Genomic DNA, 23259 nt, shown 5'->3' with positions numbered 1-23259 from the left:
TGGTCATTTCCAGTCTGACTGTTAGTTGATTTATAGCCATCAGTTTAGGTGACAATTCTATTGATTTATTCATCATTTTTTAGGTTTTTCATGCTGTTTCTTCTCCCATTGACATCAAAACTCTCAAAGCTGAGTCCCTGTTACATGTGCCTGGGTTCCTCAAGGAACACACCTGTATTTTACTTCCTTTTTTTTTTCATCAGCATCTGTTGCAAAAACATTTTTTGCCATACATGGAGGGGGGAGTATCTGATGTGTGTGACGATCAGATGTGTGGATCCTCAAGCTACTAATTTTATTATTCCTTCCACATTATGCTCATCTAATCAATCGAGTAAAAGAGGCAGAGCACAGTGTGGATCAAGTGTTAAAGGAACTTGTGCTATTATTGTAAAAGGAATACATGCTTCGGTTGATAGAGGCTCAGTTAATCAAGTTTATACTGCACATGTGCTCACATTGGACAGTTCGACACAGAATGAGAAAATGTGTGCACACACAGTCTGTGCATACGTGTTTGTTTTTTTCAAAAAGTTTCCAGACTCAATTTTAGCTGATTTGTTTGTTACAGCATCTATCAAATATCAATGGCACTAGAGTCTATGAAACTATGAAATGTCTGTGATGGCATGAAATCAGGATTTAACTGTACATATGTGCTTATGAGCCAAAGCATTAAACAGTGATAGCTTAATTGACAATCTTTTAATATAAATAGTTAGAATTCCAAATAATTTCAAAAAATAATAACGTTGAAATTTGTCTTTTCTCTCCTGTGAGAGAAACTGCATATCTCGTAGGAACTAGCTATAAAACTCAAAAGTCAGCAACAAATATATATTCAAAATCTAGTCACCTCCTAGCAAGAGTCCTTGTCATTTCATCCATCATACTAGCCATGTTACCAATCCCAGGTAGAATCCTGCAATCAGCATTGTTTGAAGTCTCATTTGCCTAAAATTGGAACATTTTTCTAACATTAAAATTGAGAATATTGGGGGGAAAATTATAGTTCTCAAAAACAAATAGATTCTACAATATTGTAAAAGGAAATAGATTCACTTTAACAGGTGTCTTTTTTAATTTTGCTGTTGCCAATGCTGAAGCTAAGGAAACATTAATCACATTCTCAACTGCATTGGATTTGGCATTCTGCCTTGGCAAAGTGACGGATCCAGATGGATTAATCGTTGGCGGCGGAGGTGGGGGAGGTGGAGGTGAAACAATTTGATAGGACGGCTGCTGCGGTGTTGTGGACAATGGCTGAGGATTCAATGGCGCAGATGATGTCCTGTGATGCCCATAAGCAATAGGTGATGAGGCACTGCCGGGAGTTGATGGATGGCTGGAATGATTCACTGAAAAAGGAATAAAAGATGGAGAAAGTCGTGATATGAGATTACTAAAAAATCATTATCAAATAATCAATTTCATTTTCTTTTCTCTAAATACACTGAAATTATCGCACCAATTTTAAAGTAAAGTCAGATCAAATACCTTATGAAAAAATTTAAATTAGACAAAAAAGTACTCTCCTTAAATTAATTCAAGGACAAGAATGGCATTTAGAATGACCCCTGGGAAGGTGAATGTATTTTGTTGAGTGGGGAGAAATAAAGAGTCTCTCTCTGGATATTGCTAGCATATTGCCTTGGCATAAAATTAATTTCTTTCATAAAATTGTTTTGGCTATATCGCCAGACCTGTTTTAAAAAGAGAAGGCAGGCTTTTACGGCAGGAGTTCATAATAAATTCCATACCTTTCGGGCTGATGCCATGTTCCAGGCTTCTTTGAAGCAGACGTTTCGTCCACTACTGCGCCGAAATTTTCAGTGCTGTTTAACACGGAAGGGTTAACCTCATTGTTTAGACATCGAGCAAGTGACATGTTGATGTTAATGGGACGTGGTGGCTTTTGATTGAGTGAGTCTTCAAATTTGAATGTGTGGGGGGGGGGGGTCCGACTTCAGAGGAATTTATTTTCTAACCATCCTGATTTTTGTATTTCCGATTGTCGGATGCCATATCTTGCTCAGGTGCAACCCTTCTTCTTTCCTGTTGAAATTACCTTTGTGCTTAACGATCTCAATAGCTTCACGGTTTTAGTCGGGAGTAGAAGTGTTTCAGAAGAGAGGATATCAGTGTCTTGAAAGTGAATGTCATGACCCTTGAGAAAGGCATGTTTAGCTATAGCAGATTTTTCTGTTTGCCTCAGGCATTGATGTTCGGTGAGGCGAATTTTTATTGAACACAAAGTGGTGCCAGTATAGACAGATCCAAGTGAACAGAAAATCCTGTAAACTCCCGTCTATGAGAAGGGGTCTTGAGGGTCTTTAGCCGATTGAAGAAGAGTAGTTATAGTTCAAGTGTGTTTGTAGATCGCAGAAACATTGTGTTTCTGAAGTCAGAATTGATTCTGTCAGTGGCATTTTTTGCATACGGGAAGTAGGCTGTGCTCATCTTGTCTGGAACATCCTGGGATTCTTTGTTGGGTCTTCTGGGGGTGGATAGCTCTTCTGATCCCCTGGGGTGTATATCCATTTGATTGCAAAACTCAGTTTAAATGATCAAGTTCTTCATTGAGGTTAGCTGACTCACAGATTTGTTTGGCACGGTGGATGAGAGTTTTTAATACTGCATGTTTTTGTCCCGGATGGTTAAAATTTAAACCAAGCCTTGCAATCAAATAGGTATACACCCCAGGAGATCAAGAGAGCTATCCACCCCAGAACACCCAACAAAAAATCCCAGGATGTTCCAGACAAGATGAGCACAGCATACCTCCTGTATGTAAAAGTCACTGACCGAATCATTTCCATACTTGAGAAATATGTTTCCACGATCTACAAACCCCCTCGAACAATAGGTACTCTTCTTTCATAGGCATTTCGTCTCCAGCATCAATGGACAATGGTCATCCAAGAAGGTTGTTTCGTCTCCTCACTCATCAAAAACAGCACTAAAGATGTCGCCACAGTAGCGGACGAAGCGTCTGCTTCAAAGAAGCCTGGAACATGGCCTCTGCCTGAAAGGTATGAAATTTATTATAGTTCTGTTTTACTTCGGTGCTACAAGCAAATTTCAAAGTAGAATACAAAAATAACACTGAAGACATCAAATGGGGAGAGATTGGTTGAGTAACTAAACTGGTTCTGGAGGCTGCTTCACCTTTAAAGAAAGAATAAAGTCATCCAATGTGACTAATCAAAATAATTCTCAGAAGACTATAGGCCAATACATTACAGCAGTGTTTTTCAAAACGTGCATCACGGCTCCCAGTGATGTCACCAACCCTTGTCAAGAGTATGACATCGAGCTGAGGATATTGATTTGTGCCTATTCATTGCGTAAAAAATTTACATTCGGTTTTAATTTTTATTTTCCCTCTCCATTAAACATATCATCCAACAATTAAATGAAGATAAATTCTGCCATTACCTTGTAGAATTTTCTTTATCGCCTAAAATTGCAGATTTTTTTCTGTAATTTCTAGCTAAAAACTATTGCATAAATTTGGATAATCAATTTTTTTAAAAAATCGACAAATTTCAAACAAAACTAAGAAAATTACCTGCTGCTGTACTAGCATATGTTGGTGCATAATCTGGAGTTGTGGCTTTCCAGACATTGTTTTCATTATTTATTCTGACACTGGTTCAAAGAGAGATGAATTTTTTTAAATAACGCAAAGCAATCAGATCATATAAGTTTATAATTTATTAATACATTACACTTTTTCACTATTTTGGAAAAATGTTATGGGATAAACGTCATAATGCCAGCTCATACTCAAAAGTAGAAGAAAGAAAATAACAAAATCTGCCGCTTTTATAGTCTCTGTAAACTCAAAACTTTACGGACGGTAATCACAATTTGGTACTTGACTTTTGGAGATGTTACATTTTCATAAGCAAAAGAAGTTATAACACCGATAGCTGCTTCGTTCTCGTTGCTTAATTTACAAAACAATGGTTTGTCATCCAAGGATTCTGTTAATTTTTTTAATGTGCATAAAGAATGATAAAGCTAACAGGGTATGGGGGAAAAAAATTGGATGTTTTTAAATTTAAATCTGGTTTTGTTGATTAAAATTAGCTGACTGCTTATTAAAACAAATCTTGTTAATCATTAAGGCCGCTGTGGTGGTCGAGTGGTTATAGTGATGGACTCGCGATGCGAGGATCCGGGTTCGAACCCCGCAGTGGTGGTCGGCTGAAGTTGGTTTTCTGTGGTTCCCAACTTCAAGGCACAAATGTGAGCCGATCTCCCCGTTAAAAAGTCTCGCCACAGAGAGCAACAGTCCTACAACGATAAATCATTCACTCATAGTTAGAAAAACTGGTGGCAGATGGCAGCACTACACATAACAAGCATTACAGAGAAACAACAAAAAAAACTTCATGTCAGGTTTCACTATACGTACACGCACATTCCCGCATGTACCGATTCGTTGGGGGGTTCCGCGGGGGGGGGGGTGTAATAGTAGTAGGTAGGGCCTCCAAAGGATGGCTCGGGGATCCATGATGTTCTTAAGTCAGCCACCTCATTGGGCAATTTGCCTGTTGTGCCGTTGTATTTGTATTAAGAATACATATTTTAATATCACCTAACTGTTTTTTTCTCCTAATCGCTCAAATTTAATTAAGCATTAATGAATAAATAAGAAAACTACAAACAAAAATCTGTGTTTATGTAACATGAAAGGTCAACTTTTTTTTTTTAAATAGAAAAAAATGTTTCATGACCAAGCCTGTCATTGGGGGGGGGGGCCGGTCAGGGGGCAACCCCCCCCCCCCTGGCTTCTGAAAATACACTACAAATGGTATATATATATATATATATATATATGCATACCTTGAGTACATGTTCTTTGCCCCCCCCCCGAAAAAAGTTGAAATGACGGCCCTGTTCATGACCACCCCCCCCCCCATTATAGTGAATGAGTGGTGGCAATTCAGCATCAACTAAATAAAATAAATTCTATTGGCAAGATTGTTTCTTGTACAATTAGTGGGATGTGTTTCCAACTTACATGATCTTGCTTAAATGTTTACAGTTTTATTATTTCACAGATGTAATGGGTTTTGGTAAAAAAACGAGCAAACTCAAAATTTTAATAAGAAAAGTAAAGTCGAAAGCCCAATGATATCTATGGTGGTACAACATCTATTATTTCGAATCAGAAATTAGGGCAGGGCTTTGTACAGAAAATTATTCCTCTGTTTATCATGGGAACCCTAGTGCCACATTGAAATGCATTGAATATAGTGTAGTTTAGCTCCCTATATTTTTCTGAAATGTTTTCCATGCACAAAATCTGGAAATTGAACAGCTTCCTTTCTGCACTGTATCTAGGGATTAAGTTTAAGTCTGTATTTACCCCAAAAAAGATGATCTACAATTCTTTTAATCAAAAACTTTATTACATATCAGTAACATGCAAACCATACCATGTTACATTTACTTCAATATCATTGAATTTATGTAAAGAAAAAAACAATTCAAATTTTGTGATTTAAATCAATGATTTTTTTTTTAAATCAAGTGACCCTGAATCGACATACCCTGAAAATTGGTACTCAAAATCATGAGTTCTGGAATGAATTACTGGCAAATACGGAAGTACTACTTTATCTCATTTGATGCCAGAAATAATAACTTGTGCAGGTTTGCACCTACTATGTCAGGTATTCTCAATTTTCACACACTATAATATTATGGGAAACAGGACACATCAAAATTATGCTTGCTACAGTAGAAACTGAATGTTAACAAATCATGCTTAACTATTCCACACTTTTAAAAAGAAGCATCTTACCCACGATATTCAGCATATTCATCTAAGCTTACACCTCCAGGACCACCTCCAGTTACTTGGTAATTAGACTGTGTTTGATAGGAAGCTCTATGATTTGATGTACCTACGAATAAAAATAAGGAATAAGACAACATGCAGAAAGGTTTATTCAGAATTAATAATTTGCATACAAAAATTATAACTTGTATCCCGGATTGACTAAGAATTTAAAAAAATAATGCAGATTTTTCTCACCACTTTGACCAAGTATATCTAACGCAGCAACCACAGCAACAGCAAAACTTTCAGCATCATCTTTGCTGGTGAAATTCAAGCCATACACTTGACGATTGTCTCGCCACTGGTGAAATGTTGGTGTTGCTTGATTATACTTAAGACCTTTCAAAATGGCACAGTTAATAACGACCTGCAAAGAAAATTTTTATTTTTTATATATAGTAATACTATGTAATCAAAGTCTAAGGATGACATAAAATTTTCTGATTTCATTACAGTAAGTAAAGATGGGATGAAATTATAGAGTCCCGGAAAAGAGTATAAAAAGAAACATCATTTAGAACCATGTTTCTTGAGCAAAAACCATACTTGGCTCCCAAGAAATTTGGCTGGCTGCTAGATATTTTTTTAATTTGTCAAGCTCTGCATTAGATAAATGAAAAAATATAAGCTACAGTATTTCATGGAATGAGTGTCATGTGAGCACTGAATGAACAAAAAATAATTTTGTTCATCAATAATACATTATACACATGATACACTCGGGATAGGGTGACCAACTTTGGAATATGAAAAACATTTATTGCAAAAAAACATTTATTGCAAAAAACATTTTGTGCTGCAATTACTATTTCAGTATTACAATTTTTAAGATATGAATACTATAAGATAGTTTATATTTTATGTCAACATCAATTTAAATTATAGCATACAGTCTCCTAAAATTATACACAGTTGTGTGTCCTCTAATTCTCACGAGCATTGTCAAAAACTGTCTTAACCTTTTTAGAACCACATTATGAAAAAATGAAATAATTATCATGGAAATTTTTTGGTAGGTCATTTGAGTTCTAATTAATGCCTAAAAACAAAAAAAAACTTTTCAATTATTTAGTACACAAAAATTTAATTAACCTAGTACTTGAAAGTTTAGCCAGCACTATACTTACAATAAAAATGAAAAATACCAATTGAAATACGTAACGATGAATATCTATTTTCAAAGAAAGCAATAATTTGTTTTATACATTTGTTAGGGAATATTTTCTAAAAACAGTGTTTCACTGCATAACGCTTTTGTGTAATGTAGTAAATACTTTTACAGGAGCAAAATATCTAACTGAATTTTATTAACTAACATAGTTGGAAAAGTAATAGTCCCCCCACTTGTGCTGTCATCTGGTAATCGTGTAGTAGTTTTATATGGCCTTTATACTTCAAAATACCAATGCCTAACAACGTATATATTACAGGGGTTTAAAAAGTTGGTGGTACTTTAAAGTACTGTCAGCACAGAGAGGGCTGAGATTATCATTAGCCAATTTGTCAAATCTGTAGTCTGGAAATGAAAAACCTTGTATTACAAAATGACCATTGGTCATAATTGCTTATATAAACACTGTTTTCAATTTTACAATTCTTTTATTTGGTTTTGAAAGTTGTTTTTGTTTCACACATAATATTTCATACGTGGTCAAAAGTCAGTTAAATAAAAACCAAGGTATTAAAGATACAGTTTTTTATGTGCAGTCCAAACCCTTGTTAACCCTGAGACATAAGCTTTCATATCATTTTGATAATATATATAGTTATACATCATCTTAGTCATACCTCATGATCCTGAATTTTACGCCCCACTATCCTGAATGAATTATGGACAGTATGTTGGTAAAGTTGAACTTTTGAAAGGCCAGGAGTGGAACCACTTGGAATCCATTTCTTGCTTGCTTCATCATAGACCATAACAGATGCTTTAGCAGAGGCAATAGATTGTTCACTGCGACAGAACAAAAGAAAAATATTAATCTATATATATAAAATTCATTTTCTGTCTGTGTGTGTGTATGTATGTTCTCTATACAAATCTACAATTTTAGATGGATCGTCGCCAAATTTTGCATATATACCAAATGGGACCCGACTTGAACGATAGACTACTTTAAAATTTCGTCAGACCAGGGCAAATGCCCCAAATGGGCAAAAAACCGTAGGGCAACAATGGTTTTTGGGCTTCAACAATCACTTTCCAAACGTTTACTTTGGTTACAGTGGTTCCCTAGCAATGCGTTTAAGACGTGTATATGCCTTTACAATGGTTTGTCGTTTCTTTAATGCTGTACATATATGTATAATAGTTTATGCCTTTATAATGGTTTGCCACATTTTTAATACTCCCAATAATAAGGCTTTTTGAATAGACGCCATAATCATCACTTTGAGGGTCAGGTAAAGGGTGATCCTCATAGAAATCAGTGTTAAAATTGCCGATTTTGCTGTAGAAATGCAGAAATTTGGTTATGTTTTCTGTCACATCAATAATTTTAAAAATTGTATAGAAATCTTGATTTTTGAAATATTGAGTTCGCTTAGAGATATACGAAGCCCAGGAGATCAAATATGAAGTAATTATCCGGAACCACTTTTGAGTTGGAGATATCCATGCAATATAACATTCATTTCAACTTATGTATATCTTCTCAAGCATGAAAATGAATGTCTCCGTATTGTGTCTTTTATATTATTTCTTATTCAACTGCATCAATTCATATAGTTTAGGTTGCTTTAAAATTAATTATGGGCCCGTAAAAAGTACATCGAAAAAATTCCACAGCTTTAATCAAGGATTTTTTGAAGCAGAAACAGGCAGAGATGGATAACTTGAAGTTCAACTGAGGGAATCGAAATACCTAGCACCCTTTAAAAAAAGAAAGAAAGAAAAAAAAAAAAAAATATATATATATATATATATATATATATATATATATATATATATATATATATATATATTACGTTACTTTAAATTTAGATTTGTTTATTTTATGAGTCGCGCAGGAAGTCGCCATATCGGTAAACTTAGACACGGTTTGTATGTCTCTCAAAGAGGGGGATATCACGTGATCCAAAAAGCCTCATTGAAGAAAACCCGGGCAGCGCCGGGTATTATAGCTAGTAAAATATAATATCAATACAATTACAGATTAGTAGAATTAAATTTTACAGAGGCTATTACTTTATACTATGTTAAAACTATAATGAACCCACGATTTAACCGTTTTGCCACCACTGTTCTATCAATGGAATATGGTTTTTATTTGCAAAAATATCAGATAAAAATTAATTCAAGCATTTCCAGTTTTTTATCGTACATAGAAGGCAATTCAAAGTATTTTTTAATTAATATCACTCAATTAATGTAAATGTAAATTTTTGAAATGCCACTTAACATATTGTGTATGTAAAACACAGTAATTAGACAAGTACATTTAATGCACTTTAGATATTGGTTCATAACCCTTAACGATAAATGGTAAAATATATTAAAACTTTACAATGACACAGTCAATAGAAATTTAGAAATCATGTTTCAAACTCAAGTAAAATGTCAAAAATAACATTCTTCATAAAATGCCTTTTTAAAATTTTTATTCACAGATTACTTGATGTAAAAACATAACTCTAAAGTAGATGTAACTTTGATTCTAAGCGTCATACAAAAAAAAACAAGGCCTGGTTTAGAATCACAAAAAAAGGGATTTCATAAAAAATGAGAAAAAAAATTTTTTCTTCCAAAATGAGGTTTTAAACGTAGTTGGGTAAATTAATAAACTTTCTATTTATTTAAAATGTTTTTTTCAAGGTTAGTAATTTAAAATTTCTTTGGGAGAGAATTTTTTCTAATTTTCCTACAGTTATCAAATGACATTTTATCACTTTTTTTCCCCCCTTATTTCGAATATTCTAAATCTCTAGGCTAGAGGCAAAGGGCACTATGTCCATTTTCGTCAATATTGAGATAATGCTATTAATTTTCAGTGCCTTCAGAAGAATCAGGATCAGATATAGAACTTTCGTTTCAAAAACTGATTCCGAAGAGTCACATGCCATTATGACTGAAGAGAAAAGTGTTTAACCAGCGTGTGCTACCAGCACTGACTTATGGAGCTGAAACATGGACACTCACAAGCAACACAATACAAAGACTGCAGACAACACAAAGGAGCATGGAAAGATGTATGTTAGGCATCACAAGGACAGACAGAAAACGAATCACTTGGATAAGGAACCACAGAAAGGTATATGATATCATGAAAAAAAATTAAACATTTAAAATGGTAACGGGCTGGACGTATTGCAAGAAGACAGATGGACTACAAGTATGTATTCTGGATTGGTACCCTGTGATGTTAAACGTCCGAGAAGGCATCCTCCGGCAAGATGGATCGAGATCCGAAAAGTGGCTGGAGTCAACCGGATGGCAAAAGCATCAGAGTAAAATGGAAAAATTTCAAGGAGACCTTCATCCAGCAGTGGATTGAAAATGCTTGACGACCATGATATACATTTTTGTGGTATATATCATTGCACAATGCTTCACTGAGCCATGCTCGGAACTGAAAAATAAACAAGCCAAGGGCATTTATGTATTCAATAAATTGCAATGGGAAAAAAAAAATTGGATGTAGAAATAACTAAGCATGTTGACACATTGTTGACTGGTCACAAGTAAACTCTTGCTTTCAAGAAGCATAAACTCGTAACCGGTCAACAATTCGTTAATAACATGTTTTTTTTGCTTGTGCATGTACACACAGTGCTTGCCTCAGCAGTGCAATTAGCCAGATCTATTCTTCTAGGGTGATTTCAATTAACAGGGGAAGAAAACAGAGCCCAGGAACTTGGGTGGAGCCAAAGCCTCCTAGATGGTAGTATTTAAGGGGCGTTGGTAGAGCCTATGGGAGGGAAGGGTAAAACTTCCAGATAAATCTTAGAGTTACGAGTTACTAGTTTAAAAATGAAATTTCTTACAAAAACATTTGAAGTCTTTTCTCCTAAATAAATGGGGGGGGGGAAGAACATAGTCCCATGGGACTATGTTCTTCCCCCCCCCCATACTCTTATGTAGGGGGAGCTGAAACCTCCTTGGTTGAGACTAGTATCAGTATAAGGGGGCCCAGGTTAGTAAATTTTGCTGACAAGGGAAAGGGTCAAAAAATGACCAAAATCCTGCTTATGTAATACTTGAACAGCCTCTAATGTATTTATGTTGTCAGAGTTATAGGTGTTCCATGTTTAATCTTCTATATTTTGAATTGAAAAAGGCAGGTGGTTAAATTCTCATATAATGTAAGGTTGAGAGAGCAAGAGAGAATTATTTTCCTGCCCTCTTCCAAGACCCCCAAACCAGAATGTACAAAAATCTGCGACATATGTCACAGAACAATTTGGAAAAATTTTAAGAAAAAGTGCAAAAAATACTATTACATATATGGGGATTTTTACAGCAGATATTTTCAGTCAGCCGAGGGCTCGTCGCAGAACAGTGCTAAACATTCTACTTTGGGGTCCAAGACTTTTTCCAAATAGGAGACCGGCTCACATCTGCACCTCAAAGTTGAGAAGCCGCAGAAAACGTAACTTCAGCAGACCACCACTGTGCCGGCAGTGGAGTGCAAACCTTGATCCTCGCAATAAGATCTCAGAACAATGCCCACATGAACACACAGGATCCCTAGAATATACTAAGGGGGCCATGGGTGAAAATGCAGTGTAAGGTGAGCCATGGTTAGAGATGAAACAGTCCGTGGAAAAAAAAATTGTACAATTCATCTATCAATTCCTCACACTTATGTGTCCGGAAGTGTGTGTGAAAGAGTTATGAAAGAAAAAAGATTAATAAATTATTAAAAATTACGCGGCAAACAGTGGTGGTGGTACAATTAAAAAATAATAATTCAATAATGAAATAAATGAGGCAGAGAACTGAAAGTGCATTAGAGTAAAATGAACAAGGTAAATATATATATATTGGAAATTTCAGTAAACGTAAATTGTAATGAAGAAATCTAAGTTGTTTAGGTATACATGATAACAGTGAATTAGGATTTAAGCTATGGTTGCATTTTGCGAAAAATGTGAAAGAAAATCTTAGAATGCGAAGGAAGTAGTAGCCACTTTCGCAAAAAATGCATATATGAGGTACGAAAACCTATAGACATCCATTCATCAACCATTATCATATTCAGAGTTACCAACTACTACAAATTATCCATAGTTTCTACGGATAACCGCAATAAATTACGAAGCTTAGGGAGACTCTCTCAATAATATGGATCTGAGTTTCTTGCAGTGTTTTACTTATTTTTTTTGAAATTGCATCGATCTTTACCATAACGATGAACTCATATGCACGCGTGAGAGTTTGAGAGAAGACAAATTTGGAACAGATCTGTTTTGTCTGACGCGGAAGGCAATATGTAAAGCCGCATCTAAACCCGCTGCTCTACTCAATGCCCAATTGCACAAAAACCTGTTTTCCATCAAAACTGCAAAGTTATGATATATTTTCACAAATAATATTGCTTGAATGGGGTTAGCCTAAGAGACGTCATTCGTGAGGTTAGAAAACATTTTTTTTCTCAAAAAGTTTTTGAGATATGTACATGAAACTTTGCATGGTCAACAAGCATGGTAGAAGCAATTAATAAAAAATAATAATTGGAATCCGGGATGATGGGTTGCATTTCAGTATCTAGTTGAATGATTTGAAATCGGAACGATCCAGTCTTATTTCGATGAATTTTGCGTTGCGAGCCAGAATAAACATATTAACGGTCAAAAAACCCTTATTTTTTTTCTCCAGCATTTTACTTCATATATTTAGGAGAAATTTAAAATAAAAGTTGTTTTGGTAACTGCTGTGCCTCTGGTCTAAAAATACGCTTGAAAAATTGTATTTTTTCTAACGAAAAATTCCACAAAAACAAAGTTTACATAATTTTTTTGCATGTAAATTTCAAATGTAAGTGTATGAATTATTTTTATTCGTATTCTGTATGCTTTTGTGAACACTTTAGTGAAAATTTCGCTTGAATATATTGCAAATTGAAAAAGTTATGATTTATTTTCTCAAACAATGCCGCTTAAAAATTGAGCCTCGGAAAAGTCATCTGCATCAGTTTTTGATAAATTTCAACATTTTTTTTCTCAAAAAGTTTTAGAGATATGCAAATAATATTTCACACAGTTAATAAGGATGGTAAATGCAACAAATAAAAAAAAAATCATTGAAATCTGAGACTATGGGTGTCATGGCTGGGTGATTTGACATGGAATGACCCGCATACAATTTAAAAAATTTTGGTTTCTGTTGTTGATTGCATGAGAGACCGGTTCATGACACTTTTTCTCAGAATATTTCCATTAATAAACATTATAGTTGATTTCTCTCCAGCCAAGAATAGACAGACTTTAATATGATACTTACATAACGTGAAAATTAAAAAGCATTTACTATGTTCACTTCAAAATATGTAAGAAGATATGACAGCATCAGCAAAAACACAAAACAAACACAATCTGACAATATAAATATGTTAGGGTATACAGGCAAGAGTAACATAACAAAAAAAAACATGAATTGATTCACTGGGACAACTCTTGGGCAATGGAAAGACGACCGCCAAATCCAAGTTTAAAGGGTGGAAAAAAAGTGGTGTTGACCAAAAAAATGAAGGCAATTAATGTGTAGTAATCTATGGTTAATTGGTAATATAATAGATAACCAATAGGCCAATACATGCCAGTGTTTCATCTTTGAAGTTCTGTACAGGTAAGTCCAACTAAATGTTCTTATCGACAAAAGATTCCTACAACCATGAAGGATACATCAGGACCACATATTCGATCCCAGAGAAGGCATAGGTAAGTTCTTGCCCTATCGAACTTGAAGCAACCACCCCCAAAGCAGAATATTTAGCACTGTTCTGCAACGAGCCCTCATGTACGGAAATGTTCTGCGGTAAAAACTCCCATACATGTAATAGTGTTTTTTGCACTTTTTCTTAAATTCTTCCAAATTGTTCTGCTGTAACGTTAATTGTTCTGCGACGTACGTCACAGATTTTGGCACATTCTGCTTTGGGGGCAACCACCATGATAGCTCCCAAAACAGAATGCTTTGCACTGTTCTGGCAACGAACCCTCGGCTAGCTGGAAATGTTCTACAGTAAAAATTCCCATAATAGTGTTTTCTATACTTTCCTTAAAATTCTTCCAGATTGTTCTGTGACTTATGTAGCAGTACTCTGTTTTGGGACATGATGATGCCTCAATATGCTCTTGCCAGAAATCCCCTCTGTCCAAGACAAGGACAAAAGTATAATGACTTTCTTTACAACTTTATTATAGCAGATGCAAGTAAATTTCTATATGACATATTATGACTGGAGTTGGTGTGCAGTAAAGTAATAGTGGAGGGAATGTTCACTACTGGTCGCATCAGCTTCAGAAATGTGGTACCTCTCAAATGACTGCAGATATCACCCCTAAGCTTGTTTTTATCAAACCACTTCAAACAATTAGTTTGTAAATGGGAAAGATATTCAAAGAATTGGTAAAGACTTGTTGTTCGAGACCATGGGATAAGTTTGTAAAAATGTCAGCTCATAAAATCAAGATCGAAATACTTGCTTTAAATGTTGCTCACATTGTAATGCTCTCTGAAAAATGTTATTGTTTCAGTTGTCAATGTTTATTAGCTGAACAAAAACAATGATTTGAGATGTCAAAGTGATGCTATTGATTGAAATCACGTGAAACTTACATAGGCTAGTAAGTTAACCCGATAACGTTTGAATTTGTTGTTTTAATTATCTACCTAGGAAAGATAGAGTGAGTGTGACAAACTCACATTCAACCAACAATTCTTCAAAATCGTGTTTTACATGTGAGAGCCACGTTAAATATTCAAATGAATAGGATGATTCATTTCAAAGTTAATAAAAAGAATAACTTTCTTTAGAGAATTAAATTTTCCTATCAAGGCATGAAAATTGATCAAAGCTAAAAAAAATTCGTTTTTAAACTGATATAACGTAACACGTTACTTATTACGTAACATTGAATACGAAAATGTAGTTCTGTTTATAATTAAAAAAGCATTTGAACACATCCATTTTTGATAATTCATGGAGTCTGGGGAGAAAATTAAAATTTTAATATATTATTTGAGAATAGACCCGAAATCTCACCACACCCTTTACACGATAATAAGCAACGAAACACAATCTAATCAAATCTTAATCTTGGGACCATTCATTAAAATAAAAAATACACACACACATATATATATATATAATAATCAATAATCAATCACCTCATTTTTATGTTTGTCTAAATGCTAAATCTGTGGGATGATGCGTTGCAGTATGGAAAACCCATTCGAGGACAACATCAATTAACTTATGACGAGTCCAGACTCTGATTCATCACTCTTATAGATTTTCACGCAGCCACAACCACTGCAAAAAATTGGTCTTGCAGACGCCATTACGATTTGCCTGAAGGGAATCATGGACACATCTTTCAGAGTAGGATAGTTTTTTCTGGAATGACTTCCCTTCGATGTAAATAAATAATATTTCGATCAGTTTAACAACACCAGCAGCTAGAGCTAGCTGGTTGTTGACTTGCTTGTCACGATCTTCTCGTTTAACGTGAAATTTCGAAAATTTATTACGAAACATTTTTGAAATTTATTTCGTTTGGCCGTGTTTTCGTTTTGCCCGATTTTCCTACGAGCAGGTTTCTTTGCACTGCGTGCAACGTGAGTCACTCAGCGTGACTTTGCCGTTCACTCATCAATAGATGCGCCATTACAGAATGCAAGACGCCTAACGCCAGCTCTTTACGTCGCGTGGGATAGGCCAACAGGTTAACCCTTTAAGCGGTTTTTAAATTTTTCCTGATCCGCATTATAACTGCAACATTGGAAATAAAACCGTGTTAAGAATCCGAAATATTTTGGAGTGACCGAAATCAAAGAGATCAAGTTTGACGAGACATCTCGGGATTGCCGCTGTAAGGATTAAATTTAGAGACGTCAAATTTTATTGCGCCACGGCCGTGGTTTTACCAATCGTCTCTGCACTTTTGTTGTGTTTGGGGTGGGTTTTCCTTTTTATTGTGCAATCTTGCATAAATATGTGGATATGCAGATGACAGCTGTCATTCTAGCTCTGTCTATTCTAAAATAGCTGACGCATAATTACGGAGCGGGAGAGAGTCATGGGCGGAGATGCGAGGGGGCGTGACGGCAATGCCCCCCCCCTCAGTGTCAAAGGTGCAGTTGACAGATCTAATGTATATGCGTATACATGAATTGACATCATCATCGTGCCCCCCCCCAACAATAATGACCGTGCCGCCCCCCCCCCAGACTTCCAAGTCTATCTCCGCCTATGGAGAGAGTTAAGGCCAAAGGCCAAGCATATAGTTACGGCCCTGATTGTATATACCCATACTGAGCTGCCTCAGAGCCGTCTTAAGAGCATCATGGGATCCCGGGCCAAGTGATTTTTCTGAGGCCCTATTAGGCAAATTCTCGAAAACTTCAACCAGATCTCATTTTTGTGAGACCCCGGGCCGTGCCCGGGAGGGCCCATGCCTTAAGACGGCACTGAGTTGCTTCTGACCTTGACGCGTGAAGGGGGGGGGTTCATTTTTTGAGGAGGGGAAACGGGGGTGGGGAGCTGGTTAAAATAGCGCAAAAGACGCCAACGGAAAATACTAACCAACTGCCCTTTTTGCTTGCGGCCTTTTTACCGAAAGAAGATGAATGGAATCGCTCATCGTGACCTTTCATGACATAGCCAGTGGCCAACTGAGCGTGGGTGTACAATATTAGCTGTTCTGTTGTCTGTCCATCTCCATTCAAGCCTTGATTCCTGTGAGAACACAACAAAAATGCGGAGATCAGGATGCCGTTGACACCTCCAGGAGCAGTCAGCCAATCACGCCCGACGTAAAATTGTGAGGGGTCTTGCGCTCCTGTAAGAAAACGGTCATACTGCATTTCCTATTGGTAAATGAATGGCGTGTCGTAATGGGCCAGCCACGCTGTAGGCACCGCAAAACACCTGCTTCACCTAGAAAAACAGAACTTCGCCAACGCCTTAAGTCGAGCGTGATCTGCCGACTGGTTTTGGAGGATTCTTACACCGCACGTTTCGCTGTCTTCTGCATTTTTATTGTGTTTAGTGCATTATGAAAAATAGTAAAAATACGTAAATGCAGAAGAAAGAACAGCTGATGCACCCCGCGCTAGGAAAACACAAACGCGAAGCGCGATAAAGTTACACATTTCCGTCGATCTGAAATGGTCCTATTCTGTTCAAGTATCGCAACACACATGTACCTAGAAAAACACAGGTTTGGAAAATCTAATTTTCCGATCGAGAAAAAAATATATAATGAACCTATAAATGTTTAATGAGAGAGAAGACATGGTATATGTCATACTCTGTAATGCATAAATTAATTAGATACCTTAGAGGAGACTCCTATACCTCCTTTATGTTAGATAGATTCCTCTATGCTAGATTGAAGCAGAGAAGATTTTCAGTAAGAAAATACGCAGGCTTCAGCGGCAAATCGAACCACCGTCCACTCGCATTCCGGGTTGTGTCAAAGCCGCTGGAGGCTAGCATACTTTGGTTGTGCTCTAGATCAGTGGTTCTCAACCGGGGGCCATATGGCTCCACGTGGGCCCTAGGATATTCCAGGGGGGCCACGGATGAAAATCTCGCTAAAGGGGAGCCACGGCTACTGATACGGGGGCCACAAAGAAGTTTATTAAATTAAATTTTTTTAGTCACTCTGACTAAAAAAATTTAATTGCAAACAAAATGCATAAAATAGCATATATATAGCATATCTCTTTCGCAAATTTTCCCCTATTCAAGTAACATTAACATGAGGAAGAAACTAAAATAAGTGGTTCATGTAATCCCGGTGGTTTTACGACTTGGGGATGACAGTAGGCCCTGACACAAACTATAGAAGAGGTTTAAGCAAAATGGAGTAACTGTAATGACAGAAAATTGTGTGTTCGAAGACACACAATTGTTTCATTCAAAGAGGGCTGCCATAAAGAAAGCAGACAAAGATTTGTTGACCATTCATTGACATTCTTTTGAGTGCTGGTAGTAAATGCAATCCAAGAAGTCGATGAGTGAAAAATGAAAGCTTGTAAAAAAAACCATCGTTTTCATGCAATTACAGACGGATAGCCATCTAGTTTAGCACAAAGCTATCTTCAGCAGTGGTCTGATGGGGAATATATTTATAAAAATCGAATAAAGAATGATTGCTCTGAGGTATTTTTTTATGAATTTTGAGGGGATGCCAATTCATTGCCTCTGCTGAAAACAAATAAAGTCGAATTCAGTTACAACGAACTCCAAGAGACCAAATCATACATGAGAAAAAATACCCGCGAAATTAAATTTTTTAAAACTACATTGCTGTATAACTTAAGAAACTGTAATTGCATAAATTTACCGTTGTTTCAATCGCAAGTGTTCATATACCATTCCTTTCAATTTAACAGGAAAAACGTAATTTTAAACATATTTAAGACGGTCTTAACGTCATTTGGTTTGCTGATTGGTGTCTATATGCAATCCAAGAAGATAATGTATTGTCAGTGTAGTGTCAGCAAGATTGACACTACACCTTTAAAGTTTTTTAATCGATACTGCAATACTTCCTATTAATTAATTGACCTACTACTTAAGCCTGTTGCTGGCCTACTACTAGCGTTTGACGACCAAACGCACACTGCTTCCTATCTCATTGAGATATCGAAGCGTTCCCGTAGGATGGGTACGTCTGGAAATTGTATTAGATATCCTCAGGATAATAAATAAAAATATTACATATAGTTTGCACACATAAATTCACACATAATCAATGTTCGTCAATGGACGGATCATAATATACGGAGGAAAAAAAAAAACAACTATAAAATCTACATCATAATCTTGCGAAAGTTCTTGATTCCGTCCGAAGATGAACACTAGCGTCCATGCGCTCTAAACAGCGTCCCTTGACACTGTGGTCATAGCCTTGTTGAGATGTAATATATATAATCTCAATTTTTACAAGTTGATCAGACATTCATCAGTACGAAATGTCGATAGGCGCCTACTACTGGCCTGCAACACACATCTCAAATAATTCCAATGCAATTTTCCTATCCTGCAAGAACAATGTTGTGGACATTAGAAAAAAAATTCTTAAAGGGCATATGACCACATTTAAAGCAATTTAAATCTGTTTATTTGAGACTCACTGCGTCTGTTAATTTCTCAGAAAAATGCAATAAATTCTCACGTAAGTCTTCACTTTGAAATGTCCATAACCAGTTCAATGCGTCTCTTTGTATCTGTCAACCTAAAATTTATGGTTTTTAGTGTTGATAATACGCATGCAAAACCAATTCAGCGACAATCTGCAAAAACTGCGGGGATTTGATAGTTTGAAATGGTGTCTAAATGCCAAAGATTTGGAGAGTTCGAATCAAAATGAAAATGTCAAATAATTGAAATTGTTCTTCGTATAAATGAAATATTTTAATATTGAAAGCTATATATAGAGATTAATCGTGGCCGTAGTCAAACGTCTCATAAATGTCAAATTTTGTCATAAAACTGAGAGTGAGGCGCGAATCCCCTTGCTCACAAGTGGAATTTCGAGACATTTACGCACAATCAATTAATTTACGTCTTGGCCATTTTTCTTTTTTTTTCCACCCTTTCTTCCTTTTGTTTTCTCCCTAAATTTATAAAAGTAAAAAGGACATAATCATTATAAAAAGTACATTTATCAGATCAAATTGCCGAAGTTCAATTACTTTAGTGCAAAAATGTCAGATTTTTTTTCGGGGGGGGGGGGGAAATACAGTCAAACCCCATTATAATGAGCTCCAAGATACCGGAGAAATCACTTCGTGATAACGAAATTTCGTTACAAAGGAATTCCAGATTTTTATATTGTTCCTATGTAAATTTACCCGGGGATTAGAAAAGTTTTCGTTAAAACGATATTTTTTTCCCGTTATAACGGTATTCGTTAAAACGAGAGTCGACTTTATTTCGTCCCAAACTTCTTTTACGTGTATATGCAGGCTCATGGGTAACAGGGCGTATGGCACTTTACTGGCGGGCCGTTAGTCTTGGAGCGTAGCCGGTCAATTTGTCGCACTCAACTTGTCGCGCTCAACTCGTCGCGCCTCAATTTGTCGCGGTACAAATTCGCCGCAGTGCCAATTCGTCGCGGTACAAATTTGTCGCAGCTCCAATTCGTCGCGATACAAATTCGTCGCAGCTCCACTTCGTAGCTGTACAAGTTTGCCGCCGTGTCAATTCGTCGTGACGTCAATTTATATATTACAGCGCAGAATCAATTCGTCGAACCGTCGATTCTTCACTGTACATGTTCCACGCGACCTCGTATGTAGGTTTTTGTCTGACACGTGAAATAAACACATGAACAAAAGTGTACGCGCAGTTAACTGAAAATAATTAATTTTTGTCAATGCAGAAAGGTCATCGAAATAAAAATTACAATATCAATTACATTTACTAATTTAACTGCATATAAAAGTTTATGTTTGAAAATTCAGTTATAAAAATTTGAAATGTTAAATAATTGATTTTTGCTGTGAAAAAATTTCAATATCACGTGGAAAAATTTCGGTTCGCATGATATTCCCCAAATTACAGTGAGCCTATCTTTAATGGTAAATTTCTATCTGCCCCATGGGCTAGAGAGTTTCTCCCCACCCCCTTCGAGAGTCACCAACATTTACCATTACAGTATCTCCATAAGAACCTGAAATATTTATTTAATTAACAATTCAATTAAATTAATATTTATTTTTCACCGTATAAGCCGCACTTCCCGCTTTTGTTGGGATTTTTATTTCTCACAGCGAAGGGAATTGGGCGCAGATCAAGGGTGGAAATGTAAAGTGCTTATGAATGACGATTCGATGAAGTTTTCATAATGCCCACAGGATGAGCACCGACAAAGGCAATGTAATCACCAATAAGAAAGATGACTATGGGTTAGTCGCATAGATATAATATAATCATTAATCTTATGTTTATAATCAGTCGCATATCTTTGGCTGGCTTGTTTGAATATTTTCACATAGTTTTCATTAGCGTCTAAGCTTTTGGTAGTGGGGGGGGTGGGGGGACCTGAAAATCGTCATTCATTCCGTTTATGAGGGACTCAAACCTGTACTCAGGCTCGTTATTGGAGTTGGGGAAGGGGGGGGGGGTTCAAATGGCATCAGCCCCCAGTTCTGGTGGCTATGGTCGGAGTGTTTGAATATTATTTCGATGTGATAATACAAAGTGATTTGAAATGTACACTGCATTGCAAAAAATAATTTCAAAATAATACTTTTCGCAGCTGTTACACATAAAACTTAGATACATTGCCATAAAAAATTCCTTAAAGATATATTCTCTGCATGGATGCATTTAATAGTGAATTACGGAAATCGTGCTGGGGGGGGGGGCACATTGCATTCCCCAACTTCCTCGCTGAAAGAAAAGGAAATCCCTGCAGAAAGCGCGGCCTATACGATGGAAACTAAATTTTCAAAATTTATTTGATCCCAATTTATTATTTGGGTCAGCTCCCAACGCTCCTCACTGCGAGAAATGGAAATCCCGACAAAAAGTGGGAAATGTGGCTTATACGGTGGAAATTAAAATTTAAAAATTTATTTGATCTCAATTTTTTATTTGGGTGAGCTCTTCAACGTCCCTCACTGCGAGAAATGGAAATCCCGACAGAAATGCGGCTTATATGGTAAAAATTAAATTTTAAAAATTTATTGGATCCCAATTTATTATCTTGGTGTACGTTCCAATGTCCCTCGATGACTTCAATGAATACTTTCCTTCATTTGTTAAAAATTAAAACAGAGATGGGAAGGGGGAACATTTCCAATAAATGAGAAAAAAAAATTAGATCCATTTTTTACGCCTAAAGCAACTACCCTATTTATAAGATCACAACAAACATATGAATTTTAAAGCAATTCAAATTTGTCGCGACGAATTGACAATACAGCGACGAAATGAATCTGCAACGAATTTGTACCGCGACGAAATGAGTCTGCGACAAATTTGTACCGCGACGAGTTTGTAGCACGACGAATTGACGCTGCGACAAATTGAATGCGACGAATTGTCCCGCGACAAGTTGACCTAGACCAGTCTTGGAGACATACCCAAGTAGAAAAAATATTCAAATCACGTGTCCAACTCAGATATGTCATTCATGTTGTAAGGGGTTGTATAGTTATAAAGTAAAAAAAACTTTTTATACCGTCCCCGTGTGCCAAAGAACCCAATTAAGACGTTGCTCTGTCTTTCCCGATGCCAACTAAAATAATTTCACGTTTCGAAGTGCAATATTCACCGAGATATGCGAATTCGAAAAATTGAGGAAATTTGGGAAAAAACAGCAACGGATAAAATGGTTTCCCCGTATTTAATGCTGTTTTTTTTCCCAACTTTCTTTGAATATCTCAGTGAATATTGCACTTAGAAACGTTGAATTTTTTTGTTGGAGACCGGGAAACAACTTTCACATTGAGTTTTGGGGCACAGGGTGTCCGCATAAAGAGTTAACATTTTTATTTTAATAACTATGTGTTGTGTTTTCTTTAACACTTTGTTAGCCGAGTGGATAACACGTGGGTATTTATTTTGATGAGTATTTATTATTACGTTAGACTTAGATAGATTACATACATATAGATAGGAAGAATTTATAAAGCGGAAAGAGCAGAACATTTAGACATCTTGTCTACTTGATGTCCGAGGTGGAACTCACTAGTTCCCCTTACACAACACTAGGTGGCGTTGTATGTTCTTATCAGTTTAGTTCTTTTAGTCATTTCTTATAAGGACACCACATTCCTCCCCGCTAATTTAAAGATCCAACCGGACAGGAGCTTTCCTGGTTCGTTGGGAACAAAGCCGCTTGTAAGTCACGCTTAATGCAGCTTTGGTTGGGAATGTCGCAAAGGAACGGGAGTACTGGACATCGCTGGTGGCTTGCTGGACGTCGCTGGTGCCTTAGCTGGTGTTGGTAGATCGTTACCGATCTCTGCCGGAGTTGTCTGTTCTTCTGGAGCAAACTGCACTTCGGAGTCAGCAGCGACAGGAGTTGATGAAAGTTTGCCTGGAACTCGGGGTATCACCAAGCTTGGCTGGACTTGATTGCCAGCTGCTCTCATCTGGTCGATGTGACGTCGGAAGAGAGTTCCATTTACATCTACAGTGTAGTGTAGAACTCCGTCTTTGTTGAGAACAGTTCCGAACTTCCACTTGTTATTGGCGGATCTGTAATCTCGCACA

At 36.5% G+C, this 23259-nt stretch overlaps 1 protein-coding gene across 2 annotated transcripts in view; it reads right to left on the bottom strand.

Annotated features, from left to right (window-relative positions):
• Nucleotides 1–15403, bottom strand: part of LOC149083335 (protein enabled-like) — a 30464-nt gene extending 15061 nt beyond the window's left edge. Inside the window, exons 1-7 of one of the 2 annotated variants that reach the window (XM_089236568.1) lie at nucleotides 15189–15403; nucleotides 7646–7811; nucleotides 6053–6224; nucleotides 5819–5921; nucleotides 3572–3651; nucleotides 1063–1358; nucleotides 857–954 (exon numbers count right to left, since the gene is read on the bottom strand). In XM_089236568.1, coding sequence (XP_089092694.1) covers nucleotides 857–954; nucleotides 1063–1358; nucleotides 3572–3651; nucleotides 5819–5921; nucleotides 6053–6224; nucleotides 7646–7811; nucleotides 15189–15193 — 920 coding nt within the window. In that variant the 5' untranslated portion in view covers nucleotides 15194–15403. The remainder of the gene's footprint in view (nucleotides 1–856; nucleotides 955–1062; nucleotides 1359–3571; nucleotides 3652–5818; nucleotides 5922–6052; nucleotides 6225–7645; nucleotides 7812–15188) is intronic. The other variant, XM_089236569.1, reaches the window with a different exon arrangement.
• Nucleotides 15404–23259: the final 7856 nt, after the last annotated feature.

The sequence above is a fragment of the Pholcus phalangioides genome, unplaced genomic scaffold (genome assembly GCF_987345545.1).
Source record: "Pholcus phalangioides strain wild (caught in Gottingen) unplaced genomic scaffold, Ppha-v1.0 ptg000009l_1, whole genome shotgun sequence".
Classification (NCBI taxonomy): Eukaryota; Metazoa; Arthropoda; class Arachnida; order Araneae; family Pholcidae; genus Pholcus; species Pholcus phalangioides.
This window is presented reverse-complemented; position numbering and strand designations above follow the sequence as displayed.